Here is a 20,584-nt window from a genome sequence, read left to right as displayed (position 1 = left end):
GTGTTAAAGCTTGACTATGAAAGAGCATTTTAAAATCCACGAGAATGATAATACAATGCATGCAAATACTCGAAAAATTAAACTGTGCATTACTTTACTTAAAATTCAGTCTGAGGCTTGAATTGCTGTAAGGAATTTATTTCTATACTTGTTATGTATAAAATAGCTTGCTTGCTGCTGTAAAGGTTAAATAATTGTTCTTTAAGTGATATCTGACATAATTCATATTGCAATAGTATTATATATTCCGCTTCTAATAATGATAATTTCTATAATTATTTAATATATGTGTTTCTTTTGTATTTAATGGAATACAGGTCACACTTTCTAACTCTATAGTGCAACAGGAAAGCAAGATTCTGTAGATGATACCTAATGGGAATATACTAGTAAATACTATGTGCAACAAGTATCTTTCTAAGTGTTCAAAATAGTGTTTCAGATAATCTTATCAGTGTGACTTATTCCATCAAATGCTGTCATCTAGTCCTGACTTGACTGAATCAAAAAGTAATAGAATTAGTTAAATTTTTGCTCTCCAACTTACTAGGTGCACTTCTCTGCGAAACATAAGAGACAATGAGGAAAAGGATTCAGCGTTCCGTGGGATATGTACCATGATCTCAGTCAACCCCAGTGGAGTAGTCCAAGTAAGATACATAAATAGATCTTTACTTCTTTTTTCTTTGCTCATGAGAAATTTAGTGAAAGCTGTATATGGAGTATGAAAAATATTTAGCTTGATGTTGATTCCCAGTAGTATGTGCTGTAACTTCTTTTTAGGTATCAAGGAGACCAAAATGTTTCTATTTCAAATTATACATATCATGATACTTCAGGATTTCGGCTTCAGTAATTATCACTTATGGAAAGGAAGTTAAATTCATTGTTAAATTCATTTTTTGTCTTTTACTTACAAGAAATATGTCAATAATGAACTTTGATTAACTGTATTTTGATACTTCTATCAGTCTTTTTAATGTTGATGATATGTATGAAAATACAAGGCAAAAGCTGACATATTGAAACCTATTTTTCAGATACAATCTAGGTTTTTAAAAAAAGAAACAGAACAAAAACAATAACCACCCCTTCATTCTTAAAACTTGGTCAGGGAAGATTCTCTTTCAGCTTTGGATATATTGCTAAAATAGTCAACATGGCAAGGAAGATGCATCCCTTTAAAATAAATTGTACATCTCAAGAATAGAATATGATTTGCTCTTTAGTCTGTGCAGCTCCAAGGTAAAGTTGTATGAAGGTAATATTTTCTAAGAGGAAAATAAAGGTGAATTTCCCTCTCCTCTGCCTGGAATCCTTCTCCCTGAAGTGCAAGAATTTAACCTTTATCTTGTTTTGAATTTTTCAGTTCATTTCACGTATCCCCTATCTTGTACTTAGCATTTTCCTCTTCTGCTGTCTGTTTGTTCTTTCACACAGCTTAAACGGAGGGAGCAATTAAGGAGACGCTTCATTATCCAAGCTCTCCTCCAATGTAGTTGTTATCCTCAGTTTCTATCCAAAAACATGCATTATCAACTTAATCATTAAGACTGATGTTTTAATGGTATAGTAGGAGGTAATGCAAAATAGTGATTTTGGGGTGACTTTAGTTTTGAACATGTACACATTCTGTGTTTCCCAGAAACAATTTCTGGCTCTGCTTAGAAAAACTACAACAGCTTTTTTCCCAACTGAAAATACATGAGAGTAAGTTGCAAGTGTGATCCTGAGTTTGTTGATTGTTACTAAGATGATTGGTTCTCAAACTTGTAATGTGTTCTGAAAGGATTAGTTAGACAAGTGTGGTGTGGGAGGGGAGGAGGTGTTTGTTTGTTGGTTTGGGGTGTTTTTAACTGTGGTTCAATTTAATAAAAAATCCTATTAAACAAAGGTATTCCTACACTCAGCTATTTATATTTCCATATACTTAAACATACAATAGCTTACCATTATTGTCTGAATTAACTAGAATAAAGGCATAAAACTAAAAGTTGTGAGTTAGGATCAGATACCCTGCATAGTTCATAGAACAAACATTATACATTGTTTTCAGACCTATAAATGTGAGGTTCCTAACCCATGTGATTGTTTAATCTTATAGGACTTTATTTTTTTCTGTGATGCTGTTGCATCGTGGATTAACCCAAAAGATGATCTCCGAGACATGTTCTGTAAGGTAATGTTTCTAGTATGACAGTATATCTGAACTGTGGTTATTTTTGGATCATTTTTTTTCTTGTTTTTTATTTCCATTATTAACACTTACTGTATTTGTGGTCATGAAGGCTTTCTTGTAAAGTCATAAACTTTCAAATGAAACATCATAAAAATCTGGGGGTTTTTTTAACATATGTTTTTATAATGTTCAGCCTACTATGTTTTGGCTGCATTTGGAAGAACGGGGGGTTTTATACCACATAGAAAACTTTTTTTCCCCTTTTTTTTTTCTTTTCTAGAAAATGAGATCTGTGTGGTTTAAGACTCATCCCCCCCAAGAAGATTTTTTTTTTTTAATGTCTAGAAAATTGAAAATGGAAAATCTTCTGGTAGTATCCTGATCTGTTTATCTTGCTCCAGCTGAAAATAAGTTTTTGGGACTGCTTAACCCTCCTCAGAATTCCTCTTGGATAAACAAGTCTTCAAGAAACTTATGTAGCAAGATAGCCAAGAATGCATCCCTAGACAAAGTGTCAATATAATTTAATCAAAAGGACTGTTTGCCTTGTGTGAAATAAACAAAACACCCACAGAGACACAAAGTAATATATTGTGCTTATGCACTAGTGTCTTCAGTTAAAAACCAGAACAAAATAAACTTATTTCCATTTTATGCACAGATGCTGTTATTGTTCAGTAGTGTGGCTTTTCTCGTATGTTGTAAAGTGAAATCTCTAGCTTTAGGAAGGATGTATGTCAAAAGTTAATGGTCCTCTTAAAGATAAACTGGAACATATTTCTAAGTGCATAATTGGATTGTGGGCCAATATTGGCACTTCCTCTTCAAGTAATGCCAAGTGTGTGCATCAGAACGGACTAGAACATTGGAATCCTGTCTTGAGTATCAAAGACAAAAAATCTCACTGTCCTAGTTAGGAGACCAAATATCTGAAAAGCTTCAAAGGAATATCAGGGTCAGGTAATGCATGGCTGTGTGTATTCTAGCATCAGCATAAAGAAACAAGAAATACAAGCTTAAAAGAAAGTCCAGGATGCTGTCTGTGATGGTTGTCCAAAGCAGTTTCAGTACATGTTTCTGTCCTGGTCCTTCAGCATTCAATGCTTACTTCAATAATCTATGCTCTACTTTTTCAGATTCTTTCCAGGATATCCAGGTGGGATCTAATGCATTCAAAGTAGACAGTGTTTCTTGGTCACTTGGCATAAGGACATCCTTGCTTTTTGAAGTGTATTTTTTTGTGGTTTTTGCCAAGCAAGGACAGAGACAATGCTTTCTTCAAGTGATGGCATGCAATTTTTTTACATTACTTCCTCATTGGAATGAGTTTTTATATTAGTTGAATACATGATGATTGTAGTCCAGTTACATATTTTCCAGCGATAATTATGCCTTTTAGAAATAATGAGAAAAAAAAATTTGCAGTCACCCGAGGTCTTTCTCTTGATAGTGGATAGTGTTTGGGTTTGGGGGGGGGGGGTGGGTTGGTTGGTTTGTTGGTTTTGGAGCACTAGAGCTAAGAGAGAAAATACTCCTTCCAAGAGCAAAGGTGCATGAGCTGCCAGTGTTGAGATCTGATATATACCCTAATTGTATCACGTTTTATAAAAACAAGATATCTGAATACTGTAACTGAAGCTCAATTGCTAAAATTGTCCTGTAAAATAATTTTTAAAAAGTGCTCCTTTTGTTGTACCTGAACACTCTTAGATTTTTTCGGTAGTTTCTTGGCAGCTGGCAAATCAGACTCTTTGGGTTAGGAAAGAGAGGTGAATCTGTCTGTGGAAGGTCTCTTTCAGGGAGAAAAGCAGTACATTAACTTGTGACACTGTAATATTATTGCTACATGCTGTTTAAAAACAGCTTTGCTTGAGGAAGTTGTGTTGAGGGTGAACTCAGTATCATGAGCTTTAACTTTGACATTGGCTTTTTTGTGAGGATGTTTTCATGATAGACTGTCCCACAATTATGTACCCTTTAGTTTAAAAAAGAAAAACAAACCAAAACTTTAGAGACTGCATTATTTTCTCTTAAGAGGAGCTAAAATACGAAGACCTTTTTGACAGTGTCATTCAATTTTTGTAGCTTTCAGTTAAGTTATTACATTAGAGGGTCCAGACTGAAACCTGTAGATTTGATTTTTTCCCCTCTTATGTTGTGGATCCCTGTTCTTTCAAAACACAAAAGATTTTAATAGCATCCTTTTTAGTAACAGTTTTCTACAGGTTCCATGGAAAAAACACAGCTCTCACAGGATACTTTTGTTATTTGAAAGAAATTGACAGGCATTCATTCTGTCAAATGCTGGCGGTGGTTCTGGCTCAGCTTTCCTCCCAGAACATATTACAGGTTTAAAAAAATGAATATGAACTCAGTAATCTTAACATATAAACTGTGTCAATTGACAAAATGTTTAGCCTAACTCTTGGTTGTCCCCATAGTCATTAAAACTACATACACACACATATGTATATGCATATTTATATTTATATAGAATATATATTTATATACTTTATGCTAATCTGTGTGCGTAGCTATATTGTATATGTCACCCTTAACTGAAATGTTGGGGTTTTTTGATGTAGCCCAGAATACAATTGGCTTTCTGTGCTGCAAGCACACATTGCCAGCTCATGTCCAGCCTCTCATCCAACAGCATCCCCAAGTCGTTCTTAGCAGGGCTGCTCTCAATCCGTTCATCCCCCAGCTTGTTGTATACCAGGGGTTGACCTGACCCAGGTGCAGCACCAGCACTTGTTCTTATTAAACCTCATGTGATTCCCATGGGCAATGGGACTTGGACTTGTTGAATTTCATAAGGTTCACACAGACCCACCTCTCAAGCCTCTCCAGGTCCCTCTGGATGCCATCCCTTCCCTCCAGTGTGTCTACCTCACCACACAGCTCAGTGTCATTGGCAAACTTGCTGAGGGTGCACTCAATTCCACTGTCCATGTCGCTGACACAGATGTTAAACAGTGCTGGTCCCAACACTGACTCCTGAGGACTCCACTTGGACATTGAGCTGTTGACTTTGAGTGTGACCATCCCGCCAATTCCTTATCCACTGAGTGGTCCACCCATCAAATCCACATCTCTTCAGTTTAGAGCCCATGATGTCATGTGGGATAGTGTCAAATGCTTTGCACAAGTCCAGGTAGATGATGTCAGTTGCTCTTCCCTCATCCACCACTACTGTAACCTCATCATATAAGGCCACCAAGTTTTTTAGGCTTGTTTTGCCTTTGGTGAAGACATGGTGGCTGTCAGCAATCACCACCTTGTTTTTCATGTGCTTTAGCATAGTTTCCAGGAGGATCTGCTCCATGACCCTGCCTGGCACTGAGGTGAGGCTGACTGGCCTGTAGTTCCCTGGGACTTCCTTATTTCCCTTTTTAAAAATGAGGTTTATGTGTCCCCTTTTCCAGTCAGGGGAAACTTCACTGGACTGCCATGACTTCTTAAATATCTTAAATATGATGGGTATCATTGGCCAGTTCCCTCAGGACTAGTGGATGTATCTTGTCAGGTCCCATGGATTTGTGCACCTTCAGGTACCCTAAATGGTTTCAAACCTGGTCTCAAGTCCCTGCTTTCATCTTCTGCAACTTGAACAGTGTGTCTGGAACACTTGTTGGTGAAGACTGAAGCAAAAAAGTTGTCGAGTACCTCAGCCTTCTCCATGTCCTGGGTAACCAGGTCTCCCATATCCTTCCTGATAGGACCCACATTTTCCCCGGTTTTTCCTTTATCTCTGATGCACCTAAAGAAGCTTTTTTTTTGTTACCCTTGATGTCCTTGACCAGGTTTAATTTTATCAGGGCTTTAGCTATCCTAACCTGATCCCTGACTGGACAATCTCGCTGTATTCCTCCCAGGCTACCTTTCCCTGCTTCCACCCTCTGTAAGCTACCTGTTTGTGTTTAAGTTTGTCCAGGAGCTCCTTGTTCATCCACACAGGTGTTCTTCCCTGATTTCCTCTGTTGGAATACATTGCTCTTGAGTCTGGAGGAGACAATCCTTGAATATCATCCAGCTCTCTTGGGCCCCTCTTCCCTCCAGGGCTCTATCCCACAGCACTCTATCAAGCAGATCCCTGAAGAGGCCAAAGTCAGCTCTCCTGAAATCCAGGACAGTGAGCTTGTTGTGCACCCTCCTTGCTGCCTCAAGGGTCTTGAACTCCACCATTCCATGGTCACTGCAGCCAAGGCTGCCCTTGAGCTTCACATTCCCGACCGCGCCCTCCTTGTTGGTGAGAACAAGGTCCAGCACAGCACCTCTACTCATGGACTCCTCTTTCACTTGGAGAAGGAAGTTGTCATCAGCACATTCCAGGAACCTTATGGCCTGTGCCCTGCTGCATCATCCCTCCAAAAGATGTCAGAGTGGTTGAAGTCCCCCATGAGGACCAGGGCTTGTGAACGTGAGACCACTCCTATCTGTCTGCAGAAATCTCATCATCTCAGTCTTCCTGGTTGAGTGGCCTTTAGCAGACCCCCACTATAATGTCACCCGTCCTTGCCCTCCCTTTAATGCTGACTCACAAGCTCTCAGTCAACTCCTCATCCATCCCCAGGCAGAGCTTCATGCACTCTAGATGGTCATTGACATAGAGGGCAACACACCCTCCTCATCTCCCCTGGGCTATCCTTCCTAAAGAGCCTGTATCCTTCCATTCCAGCACTCCAGTCATAGGAATCATCCCACCATGTCTCTGTGATGCCAAAAAGATTATAGTCTTTCTCCTCCTGTTTGTTCCCTATGCTGCTTGCATTGGCATAGAGGCATTTATGTTGGGCCCCGGATGAAGCTGACTTTCTGTCTAGAGTGGCTGGAATTCCTTTGTGCTGCCCTTCAGGTTCTCTCCTGCTGACCTTTGATCCTTCTTCAGGCTCCAGGTATCTCTTGCTGGCTCCAGCATCCATCTACTATGAGTGAGATGGCATGCTATCCCATACCTTATCACTGTTAAACTTGATGATGTCCCCCTCCCCTATCATATCTAGTTTAAAGCCCTGTCAATAAGCTCTGCTAGCTCTTGACCCAAGATCCTCTTCCTCCTTTGAGAATGATTAATCTCATCTGAATCCAGCAAGCCCGGTGCCATGTAGGCCATCCCATTATCAAAGAAACGAAAATTTTGGCAGTAACACCAGTCACAGAGCCATGCATTAGTAGACTGAGTCCATCTGTTTTTTACAATGTCACTACCTGCACCTAGAAGAACAGAGGAAAAAATAACCTGTGCTCCTGCTTCCCTCACTAACCATCCCAAGGGCTTAAAGTCTCTTTTGATCACCCTTGAACTACTCTTTGTGACTTCATTGTCACTCACATGGAGGACAAGCAATGAATAGTAGTCCAAAGACCAAAAGACCAAACCAGGCTAGGAAGTTTCCTGGACTTCCTTTTTCTCTTAGCAACATTTAAATATTAAACTGAAAAATTCAAAAGGAAAGATGCAGAATCCAGCAGTTTATTGCTTACTGCATATGCTGCTAGTAAATAATGATCATGTATCTACTATTTAATGATTAATTTTGATTTCCCTCCCCCCTCTCATTTGTAGATTCTTCATGGATTTAAAAATCAAGTTGGGGATGAGAATTGGAGGCGTTTCTCTGACCAGTTTCCTCTTCTCTTAAAAGAGCGCCTTGCAGCTTACTATGGAGTTTAACCTTATGCACTGTGGCTGCAGTCCCACAATTAGAGGTAAGCACGCGAATCTTCCTTGCTAAAGAGAGCTGTATAACAAGTCTTCCTCCCTGTTTTTATTATATGAAACATAACTAATTCACTAGAATAAAATTTTACTGATATGTTGGAACAACTATCTTTCCATACACACAGTAGTGTATCAAGATAAGGTTGGAAATGTAGGTGTAACAAAGTGCCTGTTTAATAAGCAAAATGATTATTATAATCCTCAAGCCATCATGCTAAAGCAACAGGCTCCCTTATTATTGGGGTTCCCAATATTCCGACAGAGACCTGCCCGGACTTGTCCTGCTGCTGAGTCCAAAAGGCGGCAGCTGGGGTGGTTTTACCCCAGCGACACCGTTTGGCTCACCCAGAGGCTGCAGGCGGCTGCAAGCTTGCCAGAAGCCCCAGTGGACGGTATTCCTCAGTGGAGAGACTTTAGGCGATGGTGAAGGAAGGAGTCACTTCTGCCAGAGGGTTCGATCCAGAGTGTTTATTCCAGCTACAAAGTTCTGAATCCAACCGTCACCGCTCCAACAGAAGGGCTCGCCACGTGGCTGGAGTGTCCTTTTAACCCGGGAGTAGGGGGAGGGGCAGGGACAGGTAGCCACCAACCAGGTGAGGGGGAGGGGTCCCAGGGGGAGAAGAGACACCTGAGTTGACCAATGGCCACAGGGGGCAGGGAGTATCTTTTGAATCTACCAATCATTCGACACCTTGTCTCACAGCCAGGGCTCCTGGGACTGGGGCGGGGGGACAGGAGAGAGGACTTTACCTTTGGGAGGGAGGAGACACACCGCAACATCTCCCCCTTTGTTTTGTTTTAAAATGAAGAGGACTGGGTTTGGGGGGGCGGAAGGCTTGCCAAACCATGGCTGGTAAGTAGGGTCCTCTTCCTCAGGAGGGTCAGTGTTAACTGAGCCTTCTGGGTCCTCCATTGGGGCTCTGGGGGCTTCTAGATGGTAGACTTCAGGAGGGGAAGATAAGCTTGGAATCAACTTATAAAACATGCGCTTGATTAACCCAAAAAGCTATGCTAACAACCACAATAACAATAACTAGAACAGACAGTACAGAAAACACAGATTTCAGTATAGATCCCAACCAGCCCGAGAGTCCCCATCCCTTGAACAGTCCACTCAGCCAGTCGTCTGTTTCTCTCTTGATGTCGTTCACCATGGTTCTCATTTTGTTGACTGTGGTATGGATGTTCTCTGCTTTCGATGACAAGTTGAGGCAGCAAAGTCAGAGGCTGTTGCTGTGGAGAGACAGATGTGATCTTGTCCAAGGGCTTTGGTCAAGGTGGTCCATACGTTTGCTTTGGGCTGAGGGACTATCCAAGAGATCGCTGGTGGAGTGATCATGAGCAGGACGAGGAGCAGACTCGGTCTCATGGTGCCTCGACACTGCACACGAACAGCAGGATCTAAACTGGTAAAAGGCAACTTAAGACAGAAAAAATTATTACAAACTGTTCCCGATAGGTGTAAATGGAATTTCTTCCAGAGAACACGCGCGGCGTTTCCTTCTCCAGGCAGCATTAGCCACCTGGGGCACTTTTGCAGACTCCCCTGAGACTTTGGGGACATAGGGCCTTACCCATTTAGATGGAACCCACTTTAAAACAGAAGGGGTGGACATGCAGGTGTATCCACGTCCCCATGTCACCAATTTGTAAGGTCCCACTGTCTGCCAAGTCTCAGGGTCCTTTACTAAGACTGGAGGCTTTTCTTTCACTGACATCTGACTGTTCCCCCCAAAGTGGCATATAATTGGTGGATTCAGGTTGTCAAAATAACAGTTCAGAAAATTAATGGTGAAAAGCGCTCTGGACAACCGGATGTGGGGTGGTTCGATTTTTAGCACCTGATTTTGCTGTTCCAGGACTCTTTTGATATCACGGTGAGTCCTTTCTACCACAGCTTGACCTGTAGGGGAGTAGGGGATGCCTTTTTTGTGCTCTACTCCCCATTGTTGCAGGAAACTCCCGAATTCCTTGGATTTGTAAGTGGGCCCGTTATCAGTTTTCAGTTCTTTGGGGATGCCCATGAAGGAGAAAGCCTGTAGAAGGTGCTTTATGGCATGAGAGGATGATTCTCCCGTGTGGGCAGAGGCATAGACTGCTCCAGAAAAGGTATCTACACTGACATGAACATATTTCTGCTGTCCAAAGGATTTTATGTGTGTTACATCGGTTTGCCACAGCTCACAACTGTTTAACTCCCTTGGGTTTGCTCCCGCATTTATCGTAGGGAGTGCATGTTGCTGGCAATGGGGGCAGGTGGCTACAATTGCTCTAGCCTGTTCTCGAGCGATGTGAAACTGACGAACCAGGCCAGGTGCATTTTGGTGGAAAAGCTGGTGGCTGAGTTTTGCCTGCTCAACAACATTTGGGAAAGGGGCCATCTCTGCAGGCGCAGCAAGGGCATCTGCCCTCCTGTTGCCTTCAGCGAGAAAGCCTGGCAAATTGGTGTGTGACCTGATGTGCATTACATAAAATGGTTGCTCTCGGTGGGAGACTAACTTTACAAGTTTTGAGAGCAACTCGAAAAGTGCGATGTTAGGCACTTCTTGCAGTACTGCTTGATCTGCCCTTGATACTACTCCTGCCACGTAGGCAGAGTCTGTAATCAAATTGAATGGTTCCGAGAACCTTTCAAAGGCCCTGACAACTGCAGCCAATTCAGCAACTTGAGGTGAACCTTCCACCTCAGCAATGTCTGACTCCCACTCTTGAGTTTTGGGATTCATCCAAGTCACAACAGACTTGTGGGACTTTCCAGACGCGTCTGTAAAGATGGTTAGAGCCTTCTTTAAAGGTCTCCTACTTTGAACACTTCCCAGTTTTAGAGTGAATTGTGCCTGTTCTTCAAGAAGCTTGTGGGCAGGCCGATGGATAGAAATTTGTCCTGAGTGGGAATCCAGGGCAAACTGCAGCACTTCATTTTCCCAAAGAAAACCTTCGAACACTGGTTTAGTAATTGGGCCTGATTTTTTTCTCGATTGGAATGTGAATGCACCCAAAGTCACATCCTGCCAGCTCCCTGATCCGGGTCCTAGCTTTCCGGATCAGTTCTGCTACCAGCTCCGGGGGCTGTGTCATTCTTTTGGACCTTTGGTGACTGAGAAAAACCCACTCTATGATCAAGAGAGGATCCCTGCGGTCTTGGCCCTTTTTTGGTGTTTCTCCTGTCTTGGGTGTTTGTTTCTGCTCCCACTGGAAAATGATCCCATGGAGATGTGGCAACTTACCTAAAATGATAAATTGGAATGGCAGATCGGGCTGACATCGGTGGGCCTTTCTTGTGGACATTATTGTCTAAACCTTTTCTAGAGCTTTCTGTGCCTCTGGGGTAAGAGCCCGAGGAGACCCTGAGTCCTTTTCCCCTTCCAATAAATCAAAAATGGGGCCGAGGTCATTGTTAGTCAGACCTAGCCAGGGCCTTACCCAGTTCAAAGACCCACACAATTTTTGGACATCTGCATAGGTCTCGATCTTTGTTTTGATCTCTAATTTTTGAGGAACAATGGTCCTCTTTCCAATTTCCAAGCCCAAATACTTCCAAGGTGGCATCCTTTGAATTTTCTTTTCCTGGAGCTCGAACCCTGCAACAACCAATGCATTGATCGTTAGGTCAAGCGCGTGGGTGAGTAGATCATCATTGGGGGCACACACAAGGATATCATCCATGTAATGATAGATGATGGCCTTTTCTGCGGCTGCACGCACTGGGGACAGAAAGGAAGCAACATACCACTGACAGATCGTTGGCGAGACCTTTCGTCCTTGAGGAAGAACTTTCCAATGGTACCTCTTCTGTGGGTCTCCTTTGTTGGTGGAGGGGACCGTGAATGCAAAATGCAGGGCATCGTCAGGGTGCAGGGGAATTTGGAAAAAACAATCTTTTATATCAATGACAGCCAAATCCCAATTTTGGGGGAGCATCGCCGGGGATGGCATACCAGATTGGAGAGAGCCCATATCTTCAATGACATTATTAATTTCTCGGAGGTCATGGAGGAGCCGCCACCTCCTTTTGTCAGCCTTTTGGATGACAAACACTGGAGAGTTCCACGGAGACTCGGTCTCCACAATGTGGCCCTTTTTCAGCTGCTCTTCCACTAGTTCATTCAGCGCCTTAAGTTTTTGTTTACTGAGCGGCCACTGTCCTACCCAGACTGGTGTATCTGTCTTCCATGTTATTTTTTGGATAGGGCACTTCTCAGTGACCGCTGCCCAAAAATCCTGTGGAGAATCTGGAATGTCAATTGTGACTTCCCACTGGGCCTTCAGGTCTCTCCCCAATAAGGGCTCTGGATAGTCTAAAACAAACGGACGTAGATTTGCCAATTGTCCGTTTGGCCCCTCAATTTGGACGACGCTCTTAGATTGTCTCGCCAATTGCAAGCCCCCTATACCTTGAACGTGACCAGCCACGTTTTGCAAAGCCCAGTGTGACAGCCAACCCTGTGCTGGGATCACCGAGCAGTCTGCACCCGTGTCTAGGAGCATCTCAATGCATTTATACTCCCCACCCCCTCTGACATTACACCAGATTTTGGGTTTGTCTTTTCCGACAGCCTGGACCCAGGCAACTGTGGGCCCTTGTTTTCCAGTGCTTTCAGGTAGACTCGGCACTGGGATAGCTTGTGCTATGATTTGTCCTTTGGGGAGAAACAGGGGTGGGTGGAAACAGTGCAGCCAGAGAACGAATTGCCCAGGATCTGATGTTATCATTCCTGGAGCAATTTCGATGTCTTGTGGTGTGTGTTTGGTGTCCCCAATGACGATGTACTTACAGCGAATTTCGTGCCAGGTACCCTGCTGTTGTGGGTTCACGGAGACAAAATGCCAGTCAGTGTCTTTCAGGTGGAGCGGTTCCGTCAGCTGCAACCTGAAAGGCTCATTTACAGAAGTTGTGGTTAGAATGGGTTCGCCTAAATCATAGTAAAGGTTATTTCTTGTCACATTTGGTGGTGGACCAGCAGAAGTGGTCTTTGAAGCACCTGCTTCACTTAGAGAAATTGAGATGTTACTGCGTGCTTGGTGTTTTCCGCTTCCCTCATTCCCTTGGCCTGCTCTTTTTGTGTCTGCGCGCCTGGCAGGCCGGCGCTCCCCCCTTAGTTTTTTTGTTGTTGACCCTCTGGGAGAGCTTGTAGTTCTCTTTCCCTGCTATTTACAAATTCATCAAATTGTCTTTTTAGGGGACACTGGTGAGCCCAGTGCCCAAGGTTCCTACAAAGCATGCATGGCTTTGTGGGGTCAACCATTGCTGGTCTTTGCTGCTGCCCAGTGTGCCGCTGTGCTGATGGAACGGGTGCAGGGCTGGCAACGGAGACTCTCTGTGGTGGTCTTGGCAGCAGCTTTGGTCTGGTGTCCTGAGCCACACTCATCAGAGGCACTTTCCTGTTACAGACTAGAAGCATATCGTTTAGAGTAGGAGGCGGGTCTAGAGGTAAGCTTAAAATCGCAGCTCGACATTGTTCATTGGCATTTGCCAATGCCATTTCCTCTAAAACTTCTTCCCTTGCATTCTCTTTCCTAATTTGGACTTCAATCGCTCTGGTCAATCTTTCTACAAATTTCGAGAAAGGCTCTGATGGTAGCTGTTTGATCTTACTATAGGGCTCTAGAGGCCCATCAGGTTGAAGAGTAAAGAAGGCTTTTTCGGCTGCTTCTTTGACTCTCTCAAGCACTTCTACAGGGATTGCTACAGCTTGGACTGGGGCCAACGACCATTGACCCTCACCAGACAGATGCTCAATGATAATTGGGAGACCATTGACATCTCTCGCTGTTTTTGGGTCAGCATGCAAGGCTGGGAGAGCCTCTTTCAGCAATTGTTTCCATGTTATTTCCCATAATTTGAATTCTGTAGTGGTCATGAGACATGCGAAAAGCTGTTTTAAATCATACGGGACCACTATAGCTCTGCTTAATTCAGCATTTAAAAGGCCACGGAAGTATGGGCTGTGTGAGCCGTATTGGTTATGAATTTTGCAAATTTCTTTTATTATTTGTTGGGCAAAATTTCTCCAATTAGCAGTTGTGGCTCCTCCCGCTTGCCCTGCTTGCTGATATGTAACAGGAGCGAGTGAGAAAATGGGACCCTGTATTGGGTCTGCGGTTCCTTGTTCCCTATCCTTTAAATTGCAAGCATTGGGATCATATGTGGGGGTATATGGACAAGCAGTGGGCGTGTTCCCACCGTGGGAACCCGGGGAGGGGGCAGGGAGACCGTGGGAATGAGGGGCGGGGACAGGGGTTTGGCAAGGGGCGGGGACACCATGGGAACAAGGGGCGGGGACGTCTGGTGACATCATGTCGGTAGACGCCCCCTGGGGAGGGTATGGGGGCGGCGCTGAGGGAGTGACAGACAGGGTGGGGGGAGGGAAGGTATCACGAGGATTAGGAGGGGTGATGGGTAAGAAAGGATTTTTGGGATGCCAAGGGGGATCATGGGAAGGAGAAGACCAGGTGGGAGATGCTGCCATGTGGCATCCGCCATTTTGTGGGCTCTCTGGTGACTGGGAGCCATCTTTGAAATCACTGCTCTCTGAAAAACCAACACGTGCTCGGGGTTTCTGAGCTGGGGAGACAAGGGTTGGGGGAGAATTCCACTCAGTCTGGGCAGAACCTCGTGGACAGGGGGTCTCGGACATTTTAAAGTGCTCAGGGAGACCAGCTTCCTGGGCGTGAGCAGATTCTGTTCCCTTTAAAATACCAAGTTTTGGGGTGCAAGGTTGGGAATTGGGGTGAGGGGGAACAGGGAGAGCAGAGGCACAATCCTTGCTGTTTGGCTTTTCCTTCACTTCCCTTTGTTTGTGCAAAGCAGATCGAATTTGCAAACTCCAAAACACAAATTTAGCAGTAGAAGTATTTCCAGACTTTCCAATGTTTACCAATTGGCGTCCAACGGTGTCCCAGAACTGGGTGCTGCGGACATCCTCGGGTGAGACTTGTGGGAAGTGGAGAAAAAAGCCACCGTATAAACTGCTTCAATTTTCCCTTAGAAAACGGCACATTTCCACCGGCTAAAATTCCTAAAATCTCATAATAAACTCCTTTTTGTGTAGTACTAAGTTTGGCCCCCATCTTAGATGTTACAGGCACTACACAACCCCCGCTGACCTAAAACAAAGCCAAAATCCCAACCGAATTCCAAAAAACCAGAGTCAGGAAGCGAAAACACACCTGGATTTCAGCCTTGCACAAAGCAGCAGCCTCTGTGAGCTTTAAAAGTGCCGCCGGCAGCTCCTGCTGACTCCCGTGCGTCACGTGGCTGAGCCACGCCGCCCGCACGCAGCGAGGAAGCTTAAAGCCGCGGTCCCCCCCGCCGCCCTCAGAAGCCGCCGCCGCCCGCCGCGCCTCGGCACGCGGTAGAAATGCGAGCCGCAGCCTCCCAGCTGCCGCTTCCGCTTCCCCCGCGCTGACGCTGCCGCGGTGCCGCGCCGCGCGGACCCCCCACGCTCCCCCCGCCGAGACTCGCGCCGAGAGAGGCACGGGCGGAGCCCGCCGCTCCTCTGTGCCACGTCAGCAAAGCCTCCCGCGGCTTTTAAAAACGGCAAAGCCGCGCTGTACTGAGCCGAGCCACACGTGCTCCCGTTCCCGATCCCGCGGGGCCGCGCAGCCTAAACCTGCCCTAATAAGGGCGAAAAAGACGGGATCCCTCCCCAGGGATGTCCCTTTGAGCTTCCCACCCCCCCCCCCCCCCCCCCCCCCGTGGAGTGGAAATACTCACCCAATCGGTGCGAAAGGCTCCTTGGTCTGTCGGGGTTTTCTCTTCACCTGAACAGGACCTCCCGGGGCTGGGGAAGCTACCCTGTCCTCCTCTGAGAAGACTGGCTCGCCAGACAGGAGCTTTTCTTCCCAGAGGTGCAAAACGTCCACGAAATTGAACTCAGGATAAATCCCCCGTTTCTGCTGGCGAGCTAAGAGTTCAAAGCTCCGCCAGTGGATGCCAAGCTGCCAAGAAAGTCTCTCCGTGGTCTTGCGAAGCTCAGATGAGTCTCCGACTGATCGCAGGGCCGAATTCGCCCTACATTGGGCGCCAAATATTGGGGTTCCCAATATTTCGACGGAGACCTGCCTGGACTTGTCCTGCTGCTGAGTCCAAAAGGCGGCAGCTGGGGTGGTTTTACCCCAGCGACACTGTTCGGCTCACCCAGAGGCTGCAGGCGGCTGCAAGCTTGCCAAAAGCCCCAGCGGATGGTATTCCTCAGTGGAGAGACTTTAGGTGATGGTGAAGGAAGGAGTCACTTCTGCCAGAGGGTTCGATCCAGAGTGTTTATTCCAGCTACAAAGTTCTGAATCCCGTCACCGCTCCAACAGAAGGGCTCGCCACGTGGCTGGAGTGTCCTTTTAACCCGGGGGTAGGGGGAGGGGCAGGGACAGGTAGCCACCAACCAGGTGAGGGGGAGGGGTCCCAGGGGGAGAAGAGACACCTGAGTTGACCAATGGCCACAGGGGGCAGGGAGTATCTTTTGAATCTACCAATCATTCGACACCTTGTCTCACAGCCAGGGCTCCTGGGACTGGGGCGGGGGGACAGGAGAGAGGACTTTACCTTTGGGAGGGAGGAGACACACCGCAACACCTTATGACTTATTAATTAGTAGATGACTGTTGTAGTTTAAGGCAGGGATATTGCCCTAGGATAGGAAAGCAAGTTTGTTAAGACACTTTAGCAATGAGAAGTTAAATGCATTCATAACCACATACTATATTACCTTGGCATTGAATAAAGAATGTTATGTTAATCATAGAACAATAGAATATCCTGAGTTGGAAGGGACCCATCAGGATCAAGTCCATGTCCTGGCGCTGCACAGGACACCCCAAGAATCATACCATGTGCCTGAGAACATTGTCCAAACACTTCTTGAACTCTGGCAGGCTTGGTGCTGTTACCACTTCCCTGGGGAGCCCAACCATGCTCTGGGTGAAGAACCTTTCCCAAATATCCAACCTAAACCTCCCCTGACACAGCTTCATGCCATTCCCTCGGGTTCTGTCACTGGTCACTAGAGAGAAGAGATCAGTGCCTGCCCCTCCTCTTCCCCTCATGAGGAAGCTGTAGACTGCAATGAGGTCTACCCTCAGTCTCCTCCAGGCTGAACAAGCCAAGTTACCTCAGCCACTCCTTGTATGGCTTCCCCTCTAGACCTTTACCAACTTTGTTGCCATCCTTTGGACTCTCTCTAATAGCTTTATATCTTTCTTATATTGTGGTGCCAAAACTGCACACAGAACTAGAGGTGAGGCCGCACCAGTGCAGAGCAGAGTGGAACAATCCCTTTCCTTACCTGGCTGGCAATGCTGTTCCTGATGCACCCCAGGATACGGTTGTCCCTCCTGGCTGCCCGGGCACTACTGACTCAAATCCAGCTACCCATTGACCAGGACCCCCAGGTCCCTTTTTGCAGCACTGCTCTTCAGCCACTTGTTCTCCTGTTTGTCTGTACATGTAGGGTTGCCTCGTCCCAGGTGCAGAATGTGGCACTTTTCTTTGTTGAACTTCATACAGTTGGTGATTGCCCAGCCCTCTCATTTGTCAAAGTCTCCCTGCAGAACCTCTCTGCCCTCAAGGGAGTCAATAGGTCCTCCCAGTTTAGTTTCATCAGCAATCTTACTTAGTATCCCTTCAAGTCCTGCGTCCAAGTCATTTATCAAGATGTTGAAGAGAAATGAGCCTAAGATGAAGCCTTGCGGAACCTCACTAGTTGCTGGTCAGCAGCCTGATGTAACCCCATTTACTATAACTCTTAGTGCCTGACCCATGAGCCAGTTGCTCACCCATTGCATGATGTGTTTATCCAGCTGTGTGCTGGACATTTTGTCCAGAAAGATACTGTGAGAGAATATTGAAAGCTTTACAGAAATCCTGAACATACTTCTCTTGGTCAACTAGGTGGATTATATTGTCGTAAGAGGAAATTATGTTTGACAAGCAGGACTTTCCCCTCATGATACCGTGCTGGCTGTGACCCATGACTGTTGTCCTTGAGGTGTTTTTCATTAACTCCCAGAGTAATGCTGCAGCATTGGTGAATGGGGCAGAGAAAATTACATCATCTACCTGGACTTATGCAAAGCATTTGACACTCTCCTGTATGACATCCTTGTCTCCAAATTGGAGAGACATGGATTTGATGGACAGACCGCTCAGTGAATAAAGAACTGGCTGGATGGCTACACGCAAAGAGTTGTGGTCAACAGCTGACTGTCCACGTGGAGACCGGCGATGAGTGGTATCCCTCAGGAGTCAGTACTGGGGCTGATACTGTTCAACATCTTTGTTGGTGACATAGACAGTGGGATTGAGACCACCCTCAGCAAATTTGCTGATGACACCAAGCTGTGTGGTGTGGTTGACATGCTGGAGGGAAGGGATGGCATCCAGAGGGACCTGGAGAGGCTTGAGAGGTGGGTCTGTGCAAACCTCATGAAGTTCAACACGGCCAAGTTCAAGGTCTTACACCTGGATTGTGGCAATTCCAGACACATCTACATGTTGGGCAAAGTGATTGAGAGCAGCCCTGCAGAGGATTTGGGGGTGATGGTTGATAAAAAACTCAACATGAGCTGGCAATATGTGCTCACAGCCCGGAAAACCAAGGGAATCCTGAGCTGCATTCAAAGGAGCATGACCAGCAGGTTGAAGGAGGTGACACTCTTCTTCTACTTTGCTCTTGTGAGACCCCCTCCCTTGCATACAGTTCTGTTGTCCCCAACATAAGGACATAGAACTGTTGCAGCAACTCCAGAGGAGGCCACTAAATTGATAAAAGGACTCAAGCACCTTGCCTATGGAGACAGGCTGAAAAAAGTTGGGGCTGTTAAACCTGGAGAAGGTTGTGTGGAGACCTCATAGCAACCTTCCAGTATCTGAAGGGGGCTACAGGGAAGCCAAAGAGGGACTCTTCATCAGGAACTGTAATGATTGCACAAGAAGCAATTGGTACAAATTGAAAGGGGAAAATTAGATTAGATTTCAAAAATAAATTTTTTGTTGTGAGGGTGGTGAGACTGGAACAGGTTGCCCAGGGAGGTTGTGGATGCCCCAACCCTGGCAGTGTTCAAAGCCAGGCTGGATAAGGCCTTGAGCAACCTGGTCTAGTGGGAGGTGTCCCTGCCCATGGAAAGGGAGGTTGAGACTAAATGATTTTTAATGTCCATTCCAACCCCTTAACATTCTATGATTCTATGATTGGTGTCATTGTCCTGTCTGTGTGGTCTATAGTAGACTCCCTCGATGATATCCACATCATTTGATTGTCCCTTAATCCTTACCCAGAAGTTCTCAACCATGCTATTGCCAACTGCAAGCTCCCTACATTCGCCTGTCCATTGCATACAGTGCCATTCCCCACCTTGCTTGCCCTGCCTATCCCCCCTGAAGAGCCTGAAACCATCCAACATGGCACTCCAGTTACAGGACTCATGCCACCAGGTTTCACTTATGCCACTGTGTTGTGGTTTAGGAATAGTACTCCCCAGTTCAGCACTATTGGCGATGGAGAGAGATGAGGAGACTGACTTTTGATCAGAATCCGAATTTATTGTGGACTAGGTATGCTTATATACTATTCTAGGAAGGCTAGTAATTTTTTACTACAATGATTGGGTTAATCATCACATAAACAAATTTATAAATTTTGCAACATCTCTTGCTTGCAGAGGTTGATTCTTCTTTTCCTGTCAGCCAGTCTTGAATCAGTCTTCAAAGATCTGTTTGTTCTTGCCAAGGCATCCTAATTATCAGATCTCTTACACTAATCAGGTCCAAAGTACATCATCTCCCTCTTCTCTTTTCAACCAAAAACACTCCTTTGATGGCCTTATTAATTATTTTCTGCACACATTGAAGCAAGCAAGGTGTCATGATTAATACAATTATTATCAAAATCATCACATGCATACCTATCCTAAAAAAATCTTTTAGCTAGGGTGCCAAACCCCAGCCACTAAAGGCTCAGGCCTGATCTCCACAAACCAAAAACATTTGCGATGGCAGCCACAGGGGGGACATAACTGAATTTAGAAGGACTGCCAGAAGTGTAATTGTACCAAAAGGTGTGATTCTTATATACAGAGTGATAGGGAAAAACATCCTAAGTTGTAGATGATTCTTTCCCTTGTATTTAAAATTAACACAAAAATCCATTTTCAAAGACTCCCGGAGCTCTAATTCTTGGGGCTCCAAGGGTGCTTCAGGAAGGTAAGGGATCAAATTTGTTTTGATTTGATTTGATTTCAAATTTTTTAGTGTAAATATTAGTGTAAAGTTCTTGAGCAACTATACTCCCCTTGTTTGTCTTTTTTTTAATAGCTGTTCTGGTTTGAAAGCAAAACCAGTGAGACACTCCAAGTCAGAAATACAGTTTATTGGGAAAAGGGAAAAGAAACAAAACACATGCAATAATACAAAAGGAAAACCACAGACAAAGTCAGAATACAACCTGACACCCCTTTGGCCAGCGTGTTGGTAGCAGTCCAAATGGGAGTGGCTGCAGTCCTCCTGGAGTGGCAGATGTGGTTCTGTTGCAGCAGTGGTCCTGTAGAAAAGGTGTAGTCAGTCCAGTGCAAAACCCCAGCTGTGTCCTCTTGGGAACCTGTGGAAAGGCTGCCTCTGCCCAAAAATCCCAGAATATATCTAGGTGTCGATGCTTACCTCCTCCCCCCTGGGTGGAGCATCGCACAAT

The 20,584-nt window shown here is 45.3% G+C and overlaps 1 protein-coding gene across 4 annotated transcripts in view; it reads left to right on the top strand.

The window, feature by feature from the left end:
• The window catches only part of LOC137464250 (transportin-1-like), a 141,616-nt gene that overhangs the window by 108,030 nt on the left and 13,002 nt on the right, over window positions 1-20,584 (top strand). For all 4 annotated transcript variants that reach the window (XM_068175552.1, XM_068175549.1, XM_068175550.1 and 1 more), the window contains 3 exons: window positions 551-650; window positions 2,105-2,179; window positions 7,749-7,891. In XM_068175552.1, coding sequence (XP_068031653.1) covers window positions 551-650; window positions 2,105-2,179; window positions 7,749-7,856 — 283 coding nt within the window. In that variant the 3' untranslated portion in view covers window positions 7,857-7,891. The remainder of the gene's footprint in view (window positions 1-550; window positions 651-2,104; window positions 2,180-7,748; window positions 7,892-20,584) is intronic.

This window comes from Anomalospiza imberbis, chromosome W (genome assembly GCF_031753505.1).
Source record: "Anomalospiza imberbis isolate Cuckoo-Finch-1a 21T00152 chromosome W, ASM3175350v1, whole genome shotgun sequence".
NCBI lineage: Eukaryota > Metazoa > Chordata > Aves > Passeriformes > Viduidae > Anomalospiza > Anomalospiza imberbis.
This window is presented reverse-complemented; position numbering and strand designations above follow the sequence as displayed.